Source organism: Trichechus manatus, unplaced genomic scaffold (genome assembly GCF_000243295.1).
Source record: "Trichechus manatus latirostris isolate Lorelei unplaced genomic scaffold, TriManLat1.0 scaffold00024, whole genome shotgun sequence".
Lineage (NCBI taxonomy): Eukaryota > Metazoa > Chordata > Mammalia > Sirenia > Trichechidae > Trichechus > Trichechus manatus.
In genome coordinates, this window is record NW_004443960.1 from 21,567,283 (window position 1) to 21,584,959 (window position 17,677).

At 38.2% G+C, this 17,677-nt stretch overlaps 1 protein-coding gene across 3 annotated transcripts in view; it reads right to left on the reverse strand.

The window, feature by feature from the left end:
- PALB2 (partner and localizer of BRCA2) overlaps positions 1-17,677 on the reverse strand; it is a 31,150-nt gene that overhangs the window by 8,885 nt on the left and 4,588 nt on the right. The window contains exons 4-10 of one of the 3 annotated variants that reach the window (XM_023728526.1): positions 13,074-14,525; positions 10,361-11,034; positions 9,928-9,999; positions 7,986-8,147; positions 5,622-5,707; positions 5,208-5,369; positions 3,181-3,297 (exon numbers count right to left, since the gene is read on the reverse strand). In XM_023728526.1, coding sequence (XP_023584294.1) covers positions 3,181-3,297; positions 5,208-5,369; positions 5,622-5,707; positions 7,986-8,147; positions 9,928-9,999; positions 10,361-11,034; positions 13,074-14,525 — 2,725 coding nt within the window. Of the gene's footprint in view, positions 1-3,180; positions 3,298-5,207; positions 5,370-5,621; positions 5,708-7,985; positions 8,148-9,927; positions 10,000-10,360; positions 11,185-11,900; positions 11,933-13,073; positions 14,526-17,677 lie in introns of those variants that run through there. The other 2 variants (XM_004373459.2, XM_023728527.1) reach the window with 2 other exon arrangements.

Consider the following 17,677-nt stretch of genomic DNA (forward strand, 5'->3'; position numbering starts at 1 on the left):
TATTTGGCATATCAAAACAAAACAAGAAGCTAGGACACAGTAAGCAAACATAAAATAAATAAATATAATAACTTATTGATGGCTCAGAGACAACAGTCAATATCAAATCACATAAAGAGGCAGTCCGTGATGGCTTCAGCAAGCTCCCAAAATAAAGAATCGAGAAATTTTCCAGAGGAAAAGAATGTCTTGGAATTACCGGAGGCAGAATACGAAAGATTAATATACAGAACTCTTCGAGAGATCAGGAAGGAGATCTGGCAAAATGCAGACCTAGCAATAGAAGAACTTAAGAAGATTACAGAAGAGCACAATGACAAATTTAACAGGCTGCAAGAATCCGTAGACAGACAGCAATCAGAAATCCAGAAGATTAACAATAAAATTTCAGAATTAGACAACTCAATAGAAAGTCATAAGAGCAGAACTGAGGCAATGGAAGTCAGAATTAGTGAGATTGAAGATAAAGCACTGCAAATCAACTTATTTGAGGAAAAATCAGATAAAAGGATTAAAAAAAAATGAAGAAACCCTAAGAATTATGTGGGACTCTATCGAGAGGAGTAAGCTACAAGCGATTACAGTACCAGAACAGCGGGGGATAACAGATAATATAATACAAGTTTCCACGGTGACGAAGTACTTAATGGTAACTGAGTTAGCATTAGAAAGTTTAACTCCTGAAAATTTGGCCCTTTACACATTTGCAGTTATTGAGACCTCTTAAAATTAAAATTAAGGAAGCACATAGTATTTTTAATTAAATCAGGAGGTAACAGGTATTATTGACTGCTCTCTTTGGGCTGGGAGGAAAAAAAAGACAAAACACAAGTTTAACCATGCTGCAAAGATGATTAGCAATTTTGGGTGAAAAAAAAAAAAACAGGTCAGCAAAGCTTCAGGCAGATCAGCTCTGGGTCAGGTATTTTCAGGCTTGTGGGTAAGAAAAACCTCTTGAAATCAAAGTAAAATGTTTATATTTAAATAATTTTCTTTTTCATATCAGGAATATCAGATACCAGAGTAGGTTTATTCCCTATAGAAGTTAGTATATGCTCTGTGTTTAGTAATTGCTCCTTCCTCAAATTCCAAAGCACTTTGACCAAACCTCCATCACTTTAAAAATTTTATCCTAGAACCATAAAGGAGTCTTTAATTTACCTGTTAGATTTTAGGGGCCTTGGGACAAAGATTCATATCTGATTCATCTTGCATCTCTCACAGAGACTGGTATATAAATAGAAACTCAACTATTTACTGAATGATTGAAAGATGAGTGCTTAGTTAATGTACCTTGACTGAGATGAAATACTTAGACCTTTCAGTAATAGTTTCAAAAAAGGCCACTTCGGCTTTGAGTATAACACAAATCACTTTAGATACCTAACAAGTCAGGAGTTAAACAGGACAGGTAAGTACTATATGCAAATAAAAAATTATATAGATCCCAAAAGTAAGTGATAACTTTTGATACACAGTATAATCAGTATATCTTTGATTACTCTATGCAAGGAGCTAAGGTAGGCACTAAGAATAAATGTAAGACACGGTACCTATCTTCAAGGATCAGAAAGGATAAATAATACAAAGTAGTACAGGCTAAGTTATACATAAGGATAATATGAATTCAAAGAGGGAACATCAATGAAGGCTGATGTAATGTGACAGAGAAAGAACTTAAGACAATTGTGGAGTTGAAGATACCCCTTAAAGGAAGGTAAGAAGCCAAGTATAGCGACCCCTCCCCAACATCAAATTCCTTTGTAATCCATTATATGTGAAATACCAAGGGACTACATTTAGAAAAAGGGAAGAGGTGGGAAGAAAAAAGGGAGCTAAAGAGTACGGAATAGCAGGAGAGAAAGTTTTGTAATAGAGGCTGGGGAAGTGGAAGCTGAGGAAAAGCAAGCATGGGCCCCATGACTATCTTCCTCTGATTTTAATGGGAGTGGCAGAGCTAGGCCAGAGCTATCTGTGAAGCTCTTATACAGTCTTAAGAGAAGCACAGGGTAAGAATAGCATTGCCTGTTTCAAAAACAAGTGGTCTGGTTTGTTTGGACCAGTATATAACGTAAGATACAGGTGGAAAAGACAGGTGAATGGTAGAGGACCCTAACGGATAGGCTAATAATCTGGACATAGGTTGAATACACAGGAGAACCACTGAAGGTTTTTTGTTTTGTCAGGGAAGCTAGAAGGAAGAGTGTTTACAAAGTTAATAGTATAAAATTAACCTTGTGAGTGCTTATAGCCAAGTATAATTCTCCCCTGTATTCATGAGGAGGTAGCTGGGGACTCCTCAATTTTGGTATCCCAAATTTGTTAATTTGGCTCCTATAAGCATACATTTTTTTTTTTTTTAATATCTAGCAATTTTGGATTGCATCCTAGACATTATAATGATACCTGGCATAAATTCTGGATTCTGTAATGTTCCTCTGAAGATTACTGATTTTTTTTTTTTGGTTCTAGTTAGCAAGTTAACTTGGCTGAATTCCAACTCTAAAGGCTGAAATCACAGCTCAATTCTTTTAGCCTTAGCTAGGCTGCTTGTAGACTGCCCTGGGTATACACAAAAGCCTGCCAGATATTTAGGCAAATATTATACCTAGACCTTAAAGCTCGTTCTGTCTGGCTCTTTCCTTTTGGGGATTTTTTTCCTTCTTCCTTTCTAGCTGCTAGGGTCACTCAAAACTCCATCCTTTACTTCTTTAAGCCAGTACGATGGAAGGCTTTCTACAGGGTTTTAGTCACCCAGTGCCCAGACTGGGGGTTGCCCTCGGCCATAAAAACAGGAACCTCGCCCAGCACCGTTCCCTTCTTCAGAGTGTGGAATCTCCTCCAGTATCTCTCTCCTTTTGTTTGCTCTTCGGTGCCTTCAGATAGTTGTTTTTCATATTTTGTCCAGAGTTTACAGTCACGTGAGGTAGGCGAGTTGATCCTATAGAAGCTACTCAGCCATTAACCAGAAGCAAAAACTGAAAATTTTGACAATAATAAAATTCCATTTATTTTAAAATAGTCTTCTCAGATTGACCTTTTTCACATTTGATAGTAAAAACACAAAACCCAATCATGTTTCTACAGTCTCTTATCTAAACTTCACAACAAATCTGTGACGTTACGGGTAAATGCTCATATTACAGGTGGGGAAACTGAGGACCCAGAGGGAAAGCTTACCAAATAACAATGCTGTTCATTATGGTGGTACCAAGCAGAGCTTCTGGCATTCCTTGGACCTCAGCAAAAGTTAGTATAGTCTCTTCGGGGGGCATCAAAAACTGTTTTTCTTTGCTTCTGCATTTTAAATAGCATTAAAAATCAGTACTTTGCACCAAAACAATTTCTAAGCAGTTCTTCTATACATTCTTGAACTATGCATAATGAAAACTAGCCTAATTCCAGGGGAAAAAAAATGTAAACCAGAAAACATGCATATTCTAATTTTCTTTTTACTTTGAACATATATTATTGTGCATATTATCTACTTAGATATGTTGCAAGTACCTCGAATTCATCATATCCAAAATTAAACTCACAAGTTTTATCTTTAAACCTCATGTTTCCCTCTACATTCCTTATCTCAACAAAGTATACCATCTAACCAAGTGAACAACCCAAAAACCCGGACATTATCCTTGTCTCCTCTCTCTTTAGTCAATCACCAGGTCCTAAAGATTTTATATTCTCATCTCTCAAATCTGTCTGCTTCTCTCCATCTCCACTAACACTTTCCTAATTTAAGCAAATCATTATTTGTCTTTTCCATAGATTACTTCAATAGGTCATGAATGAAAAGACAAGCAAGGTCTCTGCTCTCCCTTGTTAGAAAAGACAGATGGGACTAATGGACCACAACTACCACAGCTTCCACCAGACTAAGTCCAGCACAACTAGATGGTGCCCAGCTACCACCACTGACTGCTCTGACAGGGATCATGATAGAGGGTCCTGGACAGAGCTGGAGAAAAATGCAGAACAAAATTCTAACTTACAAAAAAAGACCAGACTTACTGGCCTGACAAAGACTAGAGAAACCCTGAGAATATGGACCCCAGACACCCTTTTAGCTCAGTAATGAAGTCACTTCTGAGGTTCACTTCAGCCAAAGACTGAACAGACCCATAAAACAAAACGAGACTAAAGGGGCACACCAGTCTATGGGCAAGGACTAGAAGACAGGAGGCAACAGGAAAGCTGGTAACAGGGAACCCAAGGTCAAGAAGGGAGAGCATTGACATGTCTTGGGGTTGGTAACCAATGTCACGAAACAAAATGTGTACTAACTGTTTAATGAGAAGCTAGTTTGTTCTGTAAACCTCCATTTAAAGTACAATTATAAAAAAAGAAAAGGAAGACAAATAATTAATCACAATAAACTGTGATGAGTATATGAGACACACAGGGGATGCTATAAGAGTTCAGCTTTCAACAGGTTGAATTTGAGGTATCCAGAAGATGTCTAATAAATAGGTATGCAGGTCTAGAGATTGAGAGACAGCACAGAGCTAGAGATACCTGTTTGCAAGAAGTCAGCCCCTAGATGGTAAGTGAAAAAATGGAAACAAAGTGAATGGAATACGAAAAAGGCCTAGGACCTTTGTTGTTGTTGTTAGGTGCGATAGAGTCCGTTCCAACTCGTAGTGACCCTATGTACAACACTGCCTGGGCTGCAGCCATCCTCACAATCATTGCTATGCTTGAGCCCATTGTTGCAGCCACTCTGTCAATCCAGTTAGGTACTTCTCATATTTAAGGGATGGAAATTTCAAAGAAGACCAAAGAAAAAGCAAACTATGTTTGCTGAGCCTCTCTACTCCACTGACATCTTCCCTGTCATGTCTAGCTTCTATCTCCCTAAACTGCTTGTACGCTACAGCCTTGTGCTGAGGCAATACCTGCTACACTACACCTAAACCAACTGCCATACACAGCTACCCTATACGACAGAGTAGAACTGCCCCGCAGGGCTTCCGAGGCTGTAATCTTTACAGATGACACATCCTGCTCTCAAGGAGTGGCTGGTGGGTTCAAACTTTCAACCCTTCAGTTAGCAGCTGAGGGCTTAAACACTGCTCCACCAGAGCTCCTTTATACTACATCTACAGCACAGAAAAACAAGATCCTAGCAGTGATCCTGACTTTCTGCACCCTGCGATAAAGTCATTCTCTATTTCATAGTTCAAATAAATCAATGCTTTTCTTACCCTCCATCTTCTGCAAATGTCATGATTTCTACTTGTTGATCACAAAGGGTCCCACTGCTGCTGACCAGCCTCCTCTTTGTCAGGCCAAGAACAGCTTTGATATTTCCGGATTTCAGTAGCAACTGCTTTTCGCTTCCATCATTAGAGGAACAAAGTAATGCCCTAAACAAAATAAAAGGAAAAATGGGGAGAAGTAGTCTTTAATATTAAAGGACTAGTTTCAAATTTTAAATGGAAATTTCATTCCAGGATGCCATTCTATTGATAGTTTATTTATTTATTTACTTTTTAAACAAATCTCTCTTTAGATCTAAATTCAGATTCTTTCAAGACTCAAGCCACGTTATAATGTGTACCTAACAGTCTGATAGAGACAAAGATAAAGAAAAAAAAAATCACTTGAGAATTACATACCTGATTTCTCTGATTTCCAAATTTCCCAAAGCCACACACACAAGATTACAAACATCAGGCACTGAAACTATTTGTAATACTGGAACCTAAATAAAACAAAACAGCCCAAAATTATATTTGGTTGTTTATTTTTAATATCCTGATGTCAATGGGGAGAAATAACTCTCAGAGAGCTGTGGTGACACCAGGCTGTCCAAGGTCACACAGCTAGTAAAGAGCAGTCAGGACTCAAACTCCTATCTTTGGGCCACAGCAAGATGCTCCTTCTTACTCTCCCACATGGCCTCTGGTGTTCCATTTTTAATTAATCTAAATTTTCCAAAATTTATCACATTCCTTTCTATTCTCACTATGCCAGGATAGTTTCTAACATTCAAATAAATATGAGAAGGTTCAGTAAACATCCCTTTTTAGTAAGCTGTAAATCCAAATAAGCTACATGAACAATGGTATTTATTGTAGCAAGGAGCCATAGGGGCACAATGGCTAAGTGCTCAGCTGCTAATCGAAAGGCCGGCAATTCAAACCTATCCAGTGGCTCCACAAAAGACCTGGCCTTCTGCTCCCATAGAGATTACAGCCTAGAAAACCCTATGGGGCAGTTCTACTCTGTCACACGGGGTCACTATGAGTCGGAATCCACTCAATAGCACCAACAACATTTACTGTAGCATTTATTTAACATAATCTATATGTCTAACAGTAGAATAATTAGCAAATTCTGGCATTATGCAGCCATTTAAAATTAAAATTTATTCATTTAACAAACATTTATTGAGCACTTGTGTGCAAAGCATAGTGCTAGGAGCTGGGGATATGGTGGAGAACAAGAATGACGATCAACAAAGAACAATACATAGAAACAAGAAAAATGTTTATATGGTGACAAAAGGTAGATTTAAAAATTTTAAGCGCACTAGGATTGCAACCATGTAAGATATGTGTGACTGGACAAAGACTAGAAGGGAATACATCTCAAAATGAAGCAGAAATAATGTTTGGTAAAGGGCAAGGAATATAGGTACCAGCAAGTTTAGAAGTCAGAATAGGCATGAAATTCCAAGCTCTTCCAATATCTCTAGCGTAAAAATCCATCTCTTTAGATAAACGTGTGATAAAGCAAATAATGGTGGGCACGTACAACTTTTCTATATGTTTGAAAATTTTCATAAAATCTTGGGAAAAAACTCATCTGTTGTCCCTTGCACAGTTATGTTGCTGTTGTTAGGTGCCACTGAGTTGGTTCCGACTCATACCGATCCTATATACAACAGAACGAAACACTGCCCAGTCCTGTGCCATCCTCATAATCATTGTTATCCTTGAGCCCATTGTTGCAGCCACTGTGTCGATCCATCTTGTTGAAGGTCTTCCTCTTTTTTGATGACCCTCTACTTTACCAAGCATGCTGTCCTTCTCCAGGGACTGGTCCCTCCTGATAACATGACCAAAGTATGTGAGACAAAGTCTCACCATCCTTGCTTCTAAGGAGCATTCTGGCTGTACTTCTTCTAAAACAGATTTTATTCTTTTGGCAGTCCAAAGTATATTCAATATTCTTCACCAACACCATAGTTCAAACATGTCAATTCTTCTTCAGTCTTCCTTATTTATTGTGCAGCTTTCGCATGCATATGAGGCAACTGAAAACACCATGGCTTGGGGTAGGCGCATCTTAGTCCTTAAAGTGACATCTTTGCTTTCGAAAACTTTAAAGAGGTCTCCTGCAGCAGATTTGCCAGTGCAGTATGTCGTTTGATTTCTTGACTGCTGCTTCCATGGGTGTTGATTGTGGATCCAAGTAAAATGAAATCCTTGACAGATTCAATCTTTTCTCCATTTATCATGATGTTGCTTATTGGTCCAGTTGTGAGAACTTCTGTTTTCTTTATGTTGAGGTGTAATCCATGTTGAGTCTGTAGTCTTCTATCTTCATCAGTAAGAGCTTCATGTCCTCTTCCCTTTCAGCAAGCAAGGCTCTGTCATCTGCATAACGCAGGTTGTTAATGAGTCTTCCTCCAATCCTGATGCCCCGTTCTGCTTCATATAGTCCAGCTTCTCAGATTATTTGCTCAGCATACAGGTTGAATAAATATGGTGAAAGAATACAACTCTGACGCACACCATTCCTGACTTTAACCCATGCAGTATCCCCTTGTTCTCTTCAAACGACTGTCTCTTGGTCTATGTACAGGTTCCTCATGAGCACAATTAAGTGTTCTGGAATTCCCATTCTTTGCAATGTTATCCATAATTTGGTATGATCCTGCACAGTCACAGATCCCAATTTTGGTATGCTGCCCATCTATATTATCATGCAAATGAATACAAAGATCTATTTCAGCTCTAAGATTTCTGACTTACCTCTGTGAAGTGCCAGGTATAAACTTTTTTCCACTGCCAAGTATCCAGAGGTTTCCAAAGAGAAACTACATATTCACAAGCAGTTATGATGCATGGCTCTTTACAACCAGCTATTTCCCACCAAGTGGTACTCACATCCACGGAACAGGATCCTGAAGGATTCTGACAACGAAACAGCCACAACAGTTATTTTAAAGTGATACTGGAGGTCTGTTTTATGAAAAATAAAATTTGAAAAGTGATGAATTTCAAGGATTAGATGAAATATCAGGTTAGTGTAATTAAAGTTTTACGCAGTTCAAAAGATAAAGAGCTTTGGGGGTCTTAATGTAACTTAAAAAAACTGTCTATACACAATTATAACTTGATAGATTTAAAAATATATAATTTCAGAATAGGCTAAATTTAGTTTTAACCACAAAAAAGGATGCCCATAAAAACTTATCTACTTAGAAATTAAACATCCCGATCAACCACTCAGAGGTTGAAGAGGATATAAAAATTGAAATGACACACTTTTTATAAACAAACAACAGGAAAGCACTGTATATTTAAAACCACAAGGCATGGCCAAAGTAGTATTTCCAAGAAAAATTTCAATGGTATTTATTAGAAAGTAAGAAATATTAAAATAAAGGAAGAATGCAACTCAAAAAGTTAGTAAAAGAATAATAACAGAATAAAAAAATAAACACAATGAAAAACAGAAGAAATTATTAAGGATAAAATTCGAAATAAATGAAACAGGAAACAACAAAAAAACCCCAATTAATATTCAATACAACCCCAAACTGATTTTTTTTGAAAGCCCAACAGAATGGATAACTCTCTGGTAAGTCTGATATAGGGGAGAAAAAAACAAAAAAGTATGTATTATTAGAAATGGCCCAAGCCCAGGTCAAGCCCATTGCCCTCAAGTTGATTCCGACTCACAGCGACCCTATAGGACAGAGTAGAACTGCCCCGTAGGGTTTCCAAGGAGCGCCTGGTGGATTCGAACTGCTGACCTTTTGGTTAGCACCCATAGCTCTTAACCACTACGCCACCAGGGTTTCAGGTGGGAGGCTTAATTATATACACAGACAAAAAAATTTAGAATAACTTTTTACATACAACTTTGCAAGAATGAAATGTTAATTCCTTAAGAAACTAAGTTATTAAAATTGACTTAAGAATAGCTTTGAAATAGACCACAGCTATTATGATCTGCCTTTTACAGAAAAGGAAACTGGGGCTCAGAGGCTAAATAATTTGCTGATTTGCTGAGGGTCATATAGTTAGTAAGAGGCAAAAACAGTCCATATGGCTTTAAAGCTCTCTCCTCTACACCAGTGGTTTTCAACTGGGGGTGATTTTGCTCCCCCAGGGGATGTTTAGCAATGTCTGGAGACATTCTGGTCATCACAGCTAGGGAGGGGGTTACTACAGGCACCTAGTAGGCAGAGGCTAAGGATGGGGCTAAACATCCTACAATGCAAAAGATGGCTCTCCAGAACACAGAATTACCCAGTCCAAAATGTCAATAGTGCCGAGGTATACTAGTTACATCATAATTCACCATAAACAGTTATTCTAGAAACATTACACCATTGGAGTAACAGAGGCATGAATGACTCTTTTCTGTCTCTCTCCTTCCCCCGCCCTCTTTTGATCAGAATGCCTGATTTAAATTTAAATACAAAGTTGAGTTACTTAGCCTACATTGCTGTTGTCAACAGCTTCACGTATAAACTTCCTCAGAAGATCTCAAAATATAAACACAGGTAGAATATTTTGGAAAACAAATCTGTTTTTCTGAGTCTGTTTTACCAATTTCATTTAATAGCATTAAATAAAGAACAAAAAGCTATATGATCAAATTCTTTTTCATTTTCCTATCAATCTGTTAAATGTTGCAGAGATGTAAAACACAAGACACACTATTAGGAAACATTCTTCTGACCTTTAACTTAGAAATCAATTGTAGGCTGCCTGGGTTTAGGCTATCACAAGTAGGAAGGTCTGCTATTTCAGCCTGTGGAAACAAAAGTCACACCATTAATCTAAGCTTTATGAATGATGTCTGCCTGCATCACTCACTCATCAAAATGTCTCCTTCGTATATTTTTATTTCCTCCAGTAACAGCAGCAAAGCTCCAAGCGCAACTGCTTCACTAATGACAAAGAAAACAGGATCACCCTGTATTTTAAAAACACTATTTTAATTAATCTTAATTTCTCCAGAATAAACAATATTTACAATGAAGTCATATCAAAGAAACACACTAAAACATTCTTAAACACCGAGAGGCCAATGTGTAAGAAGTCATGCTGTCCATAGTTACTAAGACATTTCATTTCTTCAAAGAAAATTTCATGAAGGAAACAGATTGTACCTGTTCAACTGACTCATTACACAACTCCAGGCGTGTACTTCCACGTAGCTGATTTCCTTTGGCAGTTAATGACTCCATGGGGAGAGGTGCAGGTTGGGAGCCCGAGTCACAGTTTGGTTGTCCTTTCCTATCTGACACATGAAGGGTGGTATCCAATTTTGAGGGACTGATTGAACTGTTGCATTGTTTGTTATCATTAGCAAGACTGACTGTGTCTTTCGACTGAGAGAGTTGGGGAATATAGCAAGTATGTCCAACAACCTCTGCAGACACATTTTCATAGTGTGCCTGGGAGTCAAAAGCTGGAGTAGTGCCTAAGATGGGGAAGGCAGGTGAACACATATCTGCTGTAGGCCTGTCATTATCATCAGGTGCAACAGTGTTTGAAGGAGTGAAAAGTAATATGGATGAAGAGAGCCCCTTCTTAGACTGGCTTTCCAAGTTTGGCATTTTAGGATGTGCTTTTCCTGGTAGAACAATGAGTTCCTTTTCCAAGACTTCCTTTTCTGTATCTATCTGTTTAGGAATCAGTTCCTCCCAAACAGTACAATTTCCCTCTTTAAGATGCCTCTCTGCACATGTTTTCAATGCAAAAGACTCAATCATTTTTTCTGAGCAGGACTTCAGTTTTTGGAGCTTAAGCAGTCCGAAGTCGTCATCAGGTAACTGAAAGTCTGTGATTTTGAAAAAAGATGACAGAAACTTTAAACTTAGCATTTCATCCTTATGAAATAGAGGATTGAAAGCATCACGATCCAAAGCTAAAGAATAAGCCTTATCTCTGGATAAAAGGGAGTTCTCTTTTTGACCACGACCATCCTTCCCTGAAATAGAAAAACAAGCAACAACAATAATAACAAAGCCTGAGAACAGAAACACTAATATTCAAAAAGGAGAGTACCTTTAACACAAATATAGTACAAAATGTTCATTACTTTTCCATCCACAGCTCTGAAAACTCAGTAAAGGATTCAAAATATTGTCATAGTTTAGTGGTTAACTAGCAGTTCTCCTTCTCCTCTTTTTTAAAGACTATTTTATTATGTTTTCCGTGAAGGTTTTACATAGGAATTCAGTTCCCGTTCAACAATTTTTACACAAGTTGTTCACTGACATTGGTTAGCAGTTCTCCCTTTCGCAGTACCAAAAAAGCAGAATAGTGTGCTACTGACAGCATTAACCGAGAGAAGGAAGACCCCAGTCTAGTCTCAGCTCAGCCACTGATTTGCTGTTACCTTGAGCAACTCAATTCACTTCATCTTCCCTCATCTCTCGTAGTCCCTTGTAAGGGGACAAGACTAAGAATCTCTAAAGTCCTTTTCACCTCTATGATTCCATCAGGCTACCAATACAGTCTACAAAACACTAGCTCTTCTTACTGAAGAAAATTTAATCCTCTTTTCAAGCAAAGAGTAACTTACTGCTCCTAAAGTGACTGGAATTTTATACATTCAAATTGTGGCTGCAGATCATTAAAATCACAGCAGACTACTTCATTCGACCCAAAAGGATATTTCCAGTTTATTACTGATTGTCTTACTTTCTGATTCCTTTGCACAGTATTCTTGCTGCCTTAAAAGAAGACCAAGAAAGTCAGAATGATTATTATTTTTAATTTAATTAATTATAGCTCATAGACCAAAGTGTGAGTCCAATGGTATAAAGCAGCCTACCACCTGTTTTTATAAATAAAGTTTTACTGGAACACAGTAATGTTTACATATTATCTATGGTAGCTTTTATACTACAGTTGAGTAGTTACAACTGAGACAGTATAAAGACTAAAATATTTACTATCTACCCATTTACAGAAAAAGTTTGCTGATCCCTACTATAGAGCCATAGTGAATTATCCACTTTTTATGCTCAGTTTATCTCACTTCTGAATAAATGAATTAAAAAGCTTAAATTATAACACAGCGCTTGCCATCCTGTGCCCCACATAACTTAGAAAGACTACATTAGATATTTTATCCAAAAAAGTGCATTTTTTAAATATGATCACACCTAAGGGAATTTGTCAGTAAACTTTTACTCATACACACTTGCTTTTACTTCAAAAAGGCCTCTGACATTAGTTACAAAGCTTCTACTCATGGATAAAGGTCATGTTGTACCTGAACAAGTATTGTTGCTGGGTGCCATCAAGTCGATTTTTGCCTCATAGCGACCCCATAAGACAGAGTAGAACTGCCCTACAGGGTCTTCTAGGCTGTAATTTTTATGGGAGCAGATTGCCAGATGTTTCTCCTGCAAAGCCACTGGCTGGGTTTGTACTACCAACCTTTCATTAGCAGCCAAAGGCTTAACCACTGCTCCACTATGATCCTTGAAAAATAATAACTTTAGGTAAATACCTGTTATATTTCTTCTCAGTGTCTACCTTTTCAACCACATTAATGAACTCTGGCACCATACTGCCAAGTTTGAATCCTGGCTCTTCCACTTACGAGCTGTGTGCCCTTGGTGAGTCACTTTAACCTCTCCGTCCCATAGTTTCCTCTAACGCCAGGATAAAAATAGATGCTACCTCATATAGGGCTGCTGTAAAGATTCAGTGATTTAGTATCTGTACAGCATTTAAACAGTGCCAGGCACAGAAACCAAAAAACCAAACCCACTGCCGCTGATGCCCATTCAAGGCAATCCCATAGGACACAATAGAACAGTGTTAACTACCATCATCATCATCCATCACATTAACTCTTCTCACCATGAATTTCTTTTTCATTTTGATATTTGTGCAAGGTGACTTCTTCCTTGGATCTGGTAACACCTGATGTGCCAGAAGTTGGCAAAATAAGTTCATGATCATCCAATATTGGGGTGCATGTTGATTTTCTTTTTCCTCTGTTTCTTCTACTAGATGGCTGGGCAACTGACTTCCTAAAAAAGTCATTATCTTTAGCAGGTCTGGTGGGACGGCTGACCTCAGTTAATGAGACAATTTTCTGAGGACTTCTTGAACTTGGTTGTCCTGTCCATGTGTCAGATACCCTAATTTCACTTTGGTCAGTTTCTTCATAGGAAAGGTTTAAATTTTCAGTTGTCTCCTTATTTTTAAATCCTTTCTTCTTGACATCCAAATGACTCTGATTTACAGCTTCCAAGGCTACATTCCTTTGGCGATTTGACATGCTTCGTGTTGTTCTAACATAATATTCTGCAGGAAATAGAAGACCTTCAAGCATTGTACAAGAATATGTTTGATCTTCTGTAGAAACAGGAGAGACTGATTCCAGGCTAAAACTCTTAGATTGATTTAGAACCTCATTCTCCAGAAGACTTTCATTTCTACCATCAGGAATATTACTGGGAGGTTTTAAAGACTTCTCAATGTGATTCCGTTCTTTTAAGTTTTGGTTTTCACTTGCCAATAAGTTATTGTAAGTGAGCTCATTTACAAAACATGAATTATCTGCCACTAAGTTACGGCTTCCAGGCACCTGGTCACCTGCACTTACATTTTTATTTACCACTGGGTTATTTACAAAGACAGTCATTTTTTTACCTTGGGCCTCTAAGTTTACAGGTGAAGTAGTGCTAATGTTAGCAAGCTCACAGTTAGCTTTAGGAGGTATGTGTTCAAGTTGCTGGCCTCTACTAGTATCTGAGGGAGTATGCAAATGAAGTGTAGTTGCCCTGGGGAAATTATTCCCTCTTAAGAGTCCATGAGTATCTCTTTCTGGCTTGGCAGTTGGTGGAATTAATACATTCCTTTCATTAGTCTCTGTAACTAATGCTGGAGAATCTGGAATTTCATGCTTAGGACTAGAAAGGTGAGTTTTTATTTCAGATACTGGAGTCTGAGGATTTTCCCTATTGATTTTTTCCTGTTCCTTTATTCTTTTTCCAGAGAGTATAAGTGAATCACAGTCAAAGGAAGATTCTCTCCCCTGAGAAATAAATGTTCTTTTCTGCTGCTGCTTTCCTCTCCCTGGCAGCTTATTCTGCCTTTTCTCACCATCAGGGTCACTGACCCTGTAGGGAAAATGTTCTTGGATACCATCTGTTCTTTGTAGATGTGATTCTTCCACTGGGCCATCTCCAAGGTTAAATGACTCAGGCTCAATATCAAGGGTGATACATGTCTTTTCTCCAGTTTCATCATCAAGATGGGTGCTGATTTGTAATTTTTCAAAAGGAGATACTTTATTTTTAGGTTCTGAGGAGAAAAAAAACACATAAGTAATATTTTCCTTTTAAAGGGAAACAAAAAAAAAACCTCCATATTTTTTAAAAAAATATTATAAATACTACAAAATGTTTATTTAAGAAAGATCAATGGAATTTCATCCAGGCATATCAAGGTCCCCATTTTTAATAAGCTAATAAACTATGGCAATTTTAAGTAAATAGAATAGAATTAAAGTGAAAAAAGTTTTTTTTTTAAACTAAAGATAATTGATTATTTGTCACAATCACCTTTTCATTTTTTAATCTCACCTAATTTTTTATATCCATCTATTACTTCTTTGTTTTTGGCTCAAGTGATTTTAACACCACTTCCCTATTTCAATAGCTCCCAATTTTGTGATTATAAATTATCTAACTTTTAATACGAGAAATTACCTTTGTTTTTTAATTTCTATCCAGACTTTTTCCCTCTGTAAACATATAAACATATATTTTAAATCATCTTCCTAATATTTAAGTAATAATGTGTAAGTTCTAAAAGCTAAGGGGGGGAAAGAGCAACTAAATAATCTAACTGAAAATATAAAGAGTCTATTGTTCAGGGAATGGGAGAAAACACTTGCAAATCATGTATCTTGTAAGGGTCTTATATCCAGAATATGTAACAAACGTTCAACAATAAAAACGCAACCCAGTTTCTAGAAGGGCAAAGGACTTGAACAGACATTTCTCTAAAGAGGTATACAAATGGCCAATGTGCACATGCAAAGATGTTAAACATCGTTAGTCATCATTGCTGTTGTTGTCGTGGTGTGCTGTCGAGTTGATTCCTATTCATAGCTACCCGATAGGACAAAGTAGAAGTGCTCCTAGGGTTTCCTAGGCTATAATCTTTATGGAAACAGACTACTATATCTTTCTCTTGTGGAGCAGCTGGTGGGTTCGAACTGCTGACTTTTCAGTTAGCAACTGAGCGCTTAATCACTGTGCCACCAGAGCTCTTCATTAAAACAAACAACTACAAAAAAACCCAAACCCACTGTCGTCAAGATGATTCTGACCCACAGCGATGTATAGGACAGAGCAGAACTGCCCCATAGGATTTCCAAGGGGGAGCTAGTGGATTTGAACTACCAACCTTTTGGTTAGCAGCTGAACACTTAACCACTGCACCACCCAGGGTTCCTCATTAGTCATTAGGGAATTAGAAATCAAAACCACAGTAAGCTACCACTTCACATCCATGAAAATAGCTATAATAAAAAACAAAGACAGAAAATAACAAGTAGTGGCAAAGATGCGGAGAAATCGGAACCCTCATACATTGCTTATATGAATGTAAAATGGTACAGCCACTTTTGGAAATAGCTGGCAGTTACTTAAAAACTTAAAACACAGAGTTACCACATGACCCAACAATTCCACTCCTAGGTATACACCCAAGACAATAAAAAATATATGTCCACACAAAAACTTGTACATGAACGTTCATACAGCATTATTCATAATAGCAAAAAAGTGGAAACAAAGCAAATGTCCACCAACTGATGAATGGATAAACAAAATGGGATATATTCATACAATGGAATATTATTCATCCACAAAAAGGAATGAAGTACTGATATACGCTACAACATAGATAAACCCTGAAAACATTATGCTAAGTAAAAGAAGACACAAAAGACCATATATCATATAGTTCCACTTATATGGAATGTCCAGAATAGGCAAATTGATAGAGTCAGAAAATAGATTAGTGGTTGCCTAGGGCAGGGTGAAAAGGGAAATGGGAAGACTGCTAATGGGTACAGTTTCCTTTTGGGGAGATGAAAATATTCTCAAATTAAATAGTGATGATGGTTACACAATCTTGTGAATCTTGTGACTATACTAAAACCCACTGAATTACACACTTTTGTCTTAGTTATTCAGTGCTGCTATAACAGAAATACCACAGATGGATGGCTTTAACAAACAGAAATTTATCGTCTCACAGTTTAGGTGGCTAGAAGTCTGAATTCAGAGTACCAGCTCTAAGGGAAAGCTTTCCCTCTCTATTGGCTCTGGAGGAAGGTCCTTGTCTCTTTGGCTTCTGCTCCCTGGTTCTTTGGAGATCTGCATGTGTCTTGGCATCTATCTTACCCCATCTCTCTTATTCGCTTGCTTAATTACTCTCTTTTATATCTCAAGAGATTGACTCAAGGTACACCCTACATTAATCCTGCCATCTTTAACATAACAAAGACAGCCCATTCCCAAATGGGATTATACAACCACAGGCATAGAGGTTAAGATTTACAACACATATTTTTGGGAATATAATTCAATCCATAACATTCTACCCTTTGGCCCCCCAAAAAAGAAATGTCTTTGCTATATGCAAAACACATTCACCCCATCACATTATCCCAAAAATCTTAAATCAACTCCAAGTCCAAAATCTCATCTTCTGAATCATCTAAATCAAATATGGGTGAGACTTAAGGTGTATTCCATCCTGGAGCAAAAGTTCTCTTCGTTTGTGAACCTGTGAAATCTAAACTACAAGTTATCTGTCTCCAAAGAACAATGGTGGAACAGGCACAAGGTAGACATTTCTGTTATAAATGGGAGAAACGGGAGGGAAAGAAGGGATAACGGACACCAAGTAAGTCCAAAACCCAGCAGAACAATTTACATTAGTGCTCAAGGACTGAAAATAATCCTCTGTTCTTTGGGACCATCTGGGCAACGGCCCTGCCCCTCCAGGCTCTGGGTGTCGGCCATGTCCTTGGCCCTGGGCTCCAGCTGTGCCTTCCAGGCCCTCTGGAACAGCAATTCTGCTCCCTCAGCTTTAGGTAGCCACATTCTCCTAGTCCCTTTGAGTGGCGACCCCACCCCTTCAGCCCCGGCAGGCCCCCCGTTCTGCCCCTTGGGCATGGCAGCCCCAACCCCTCAGCTTTGGGCAGTGGCCCCATCCCCCTGGCACACCTTAATGGCAGCCCCATACTCCTGAACTGAATTGGCAAAGATTCGACTCTTTGAAACCTAGGAGGCTATGGCCCCACCCTTTGAGATCCAAGAGACTATGGTCCTACCCTTTGAAACCGAGAAGGCCCTGCTTCCCATGCTCCTTCCAATAGTTCTGTTGCTGTCCAAGCTGTTCCAGTGATGGTCCTTTTCTTTTCTTGGAAGATAGCA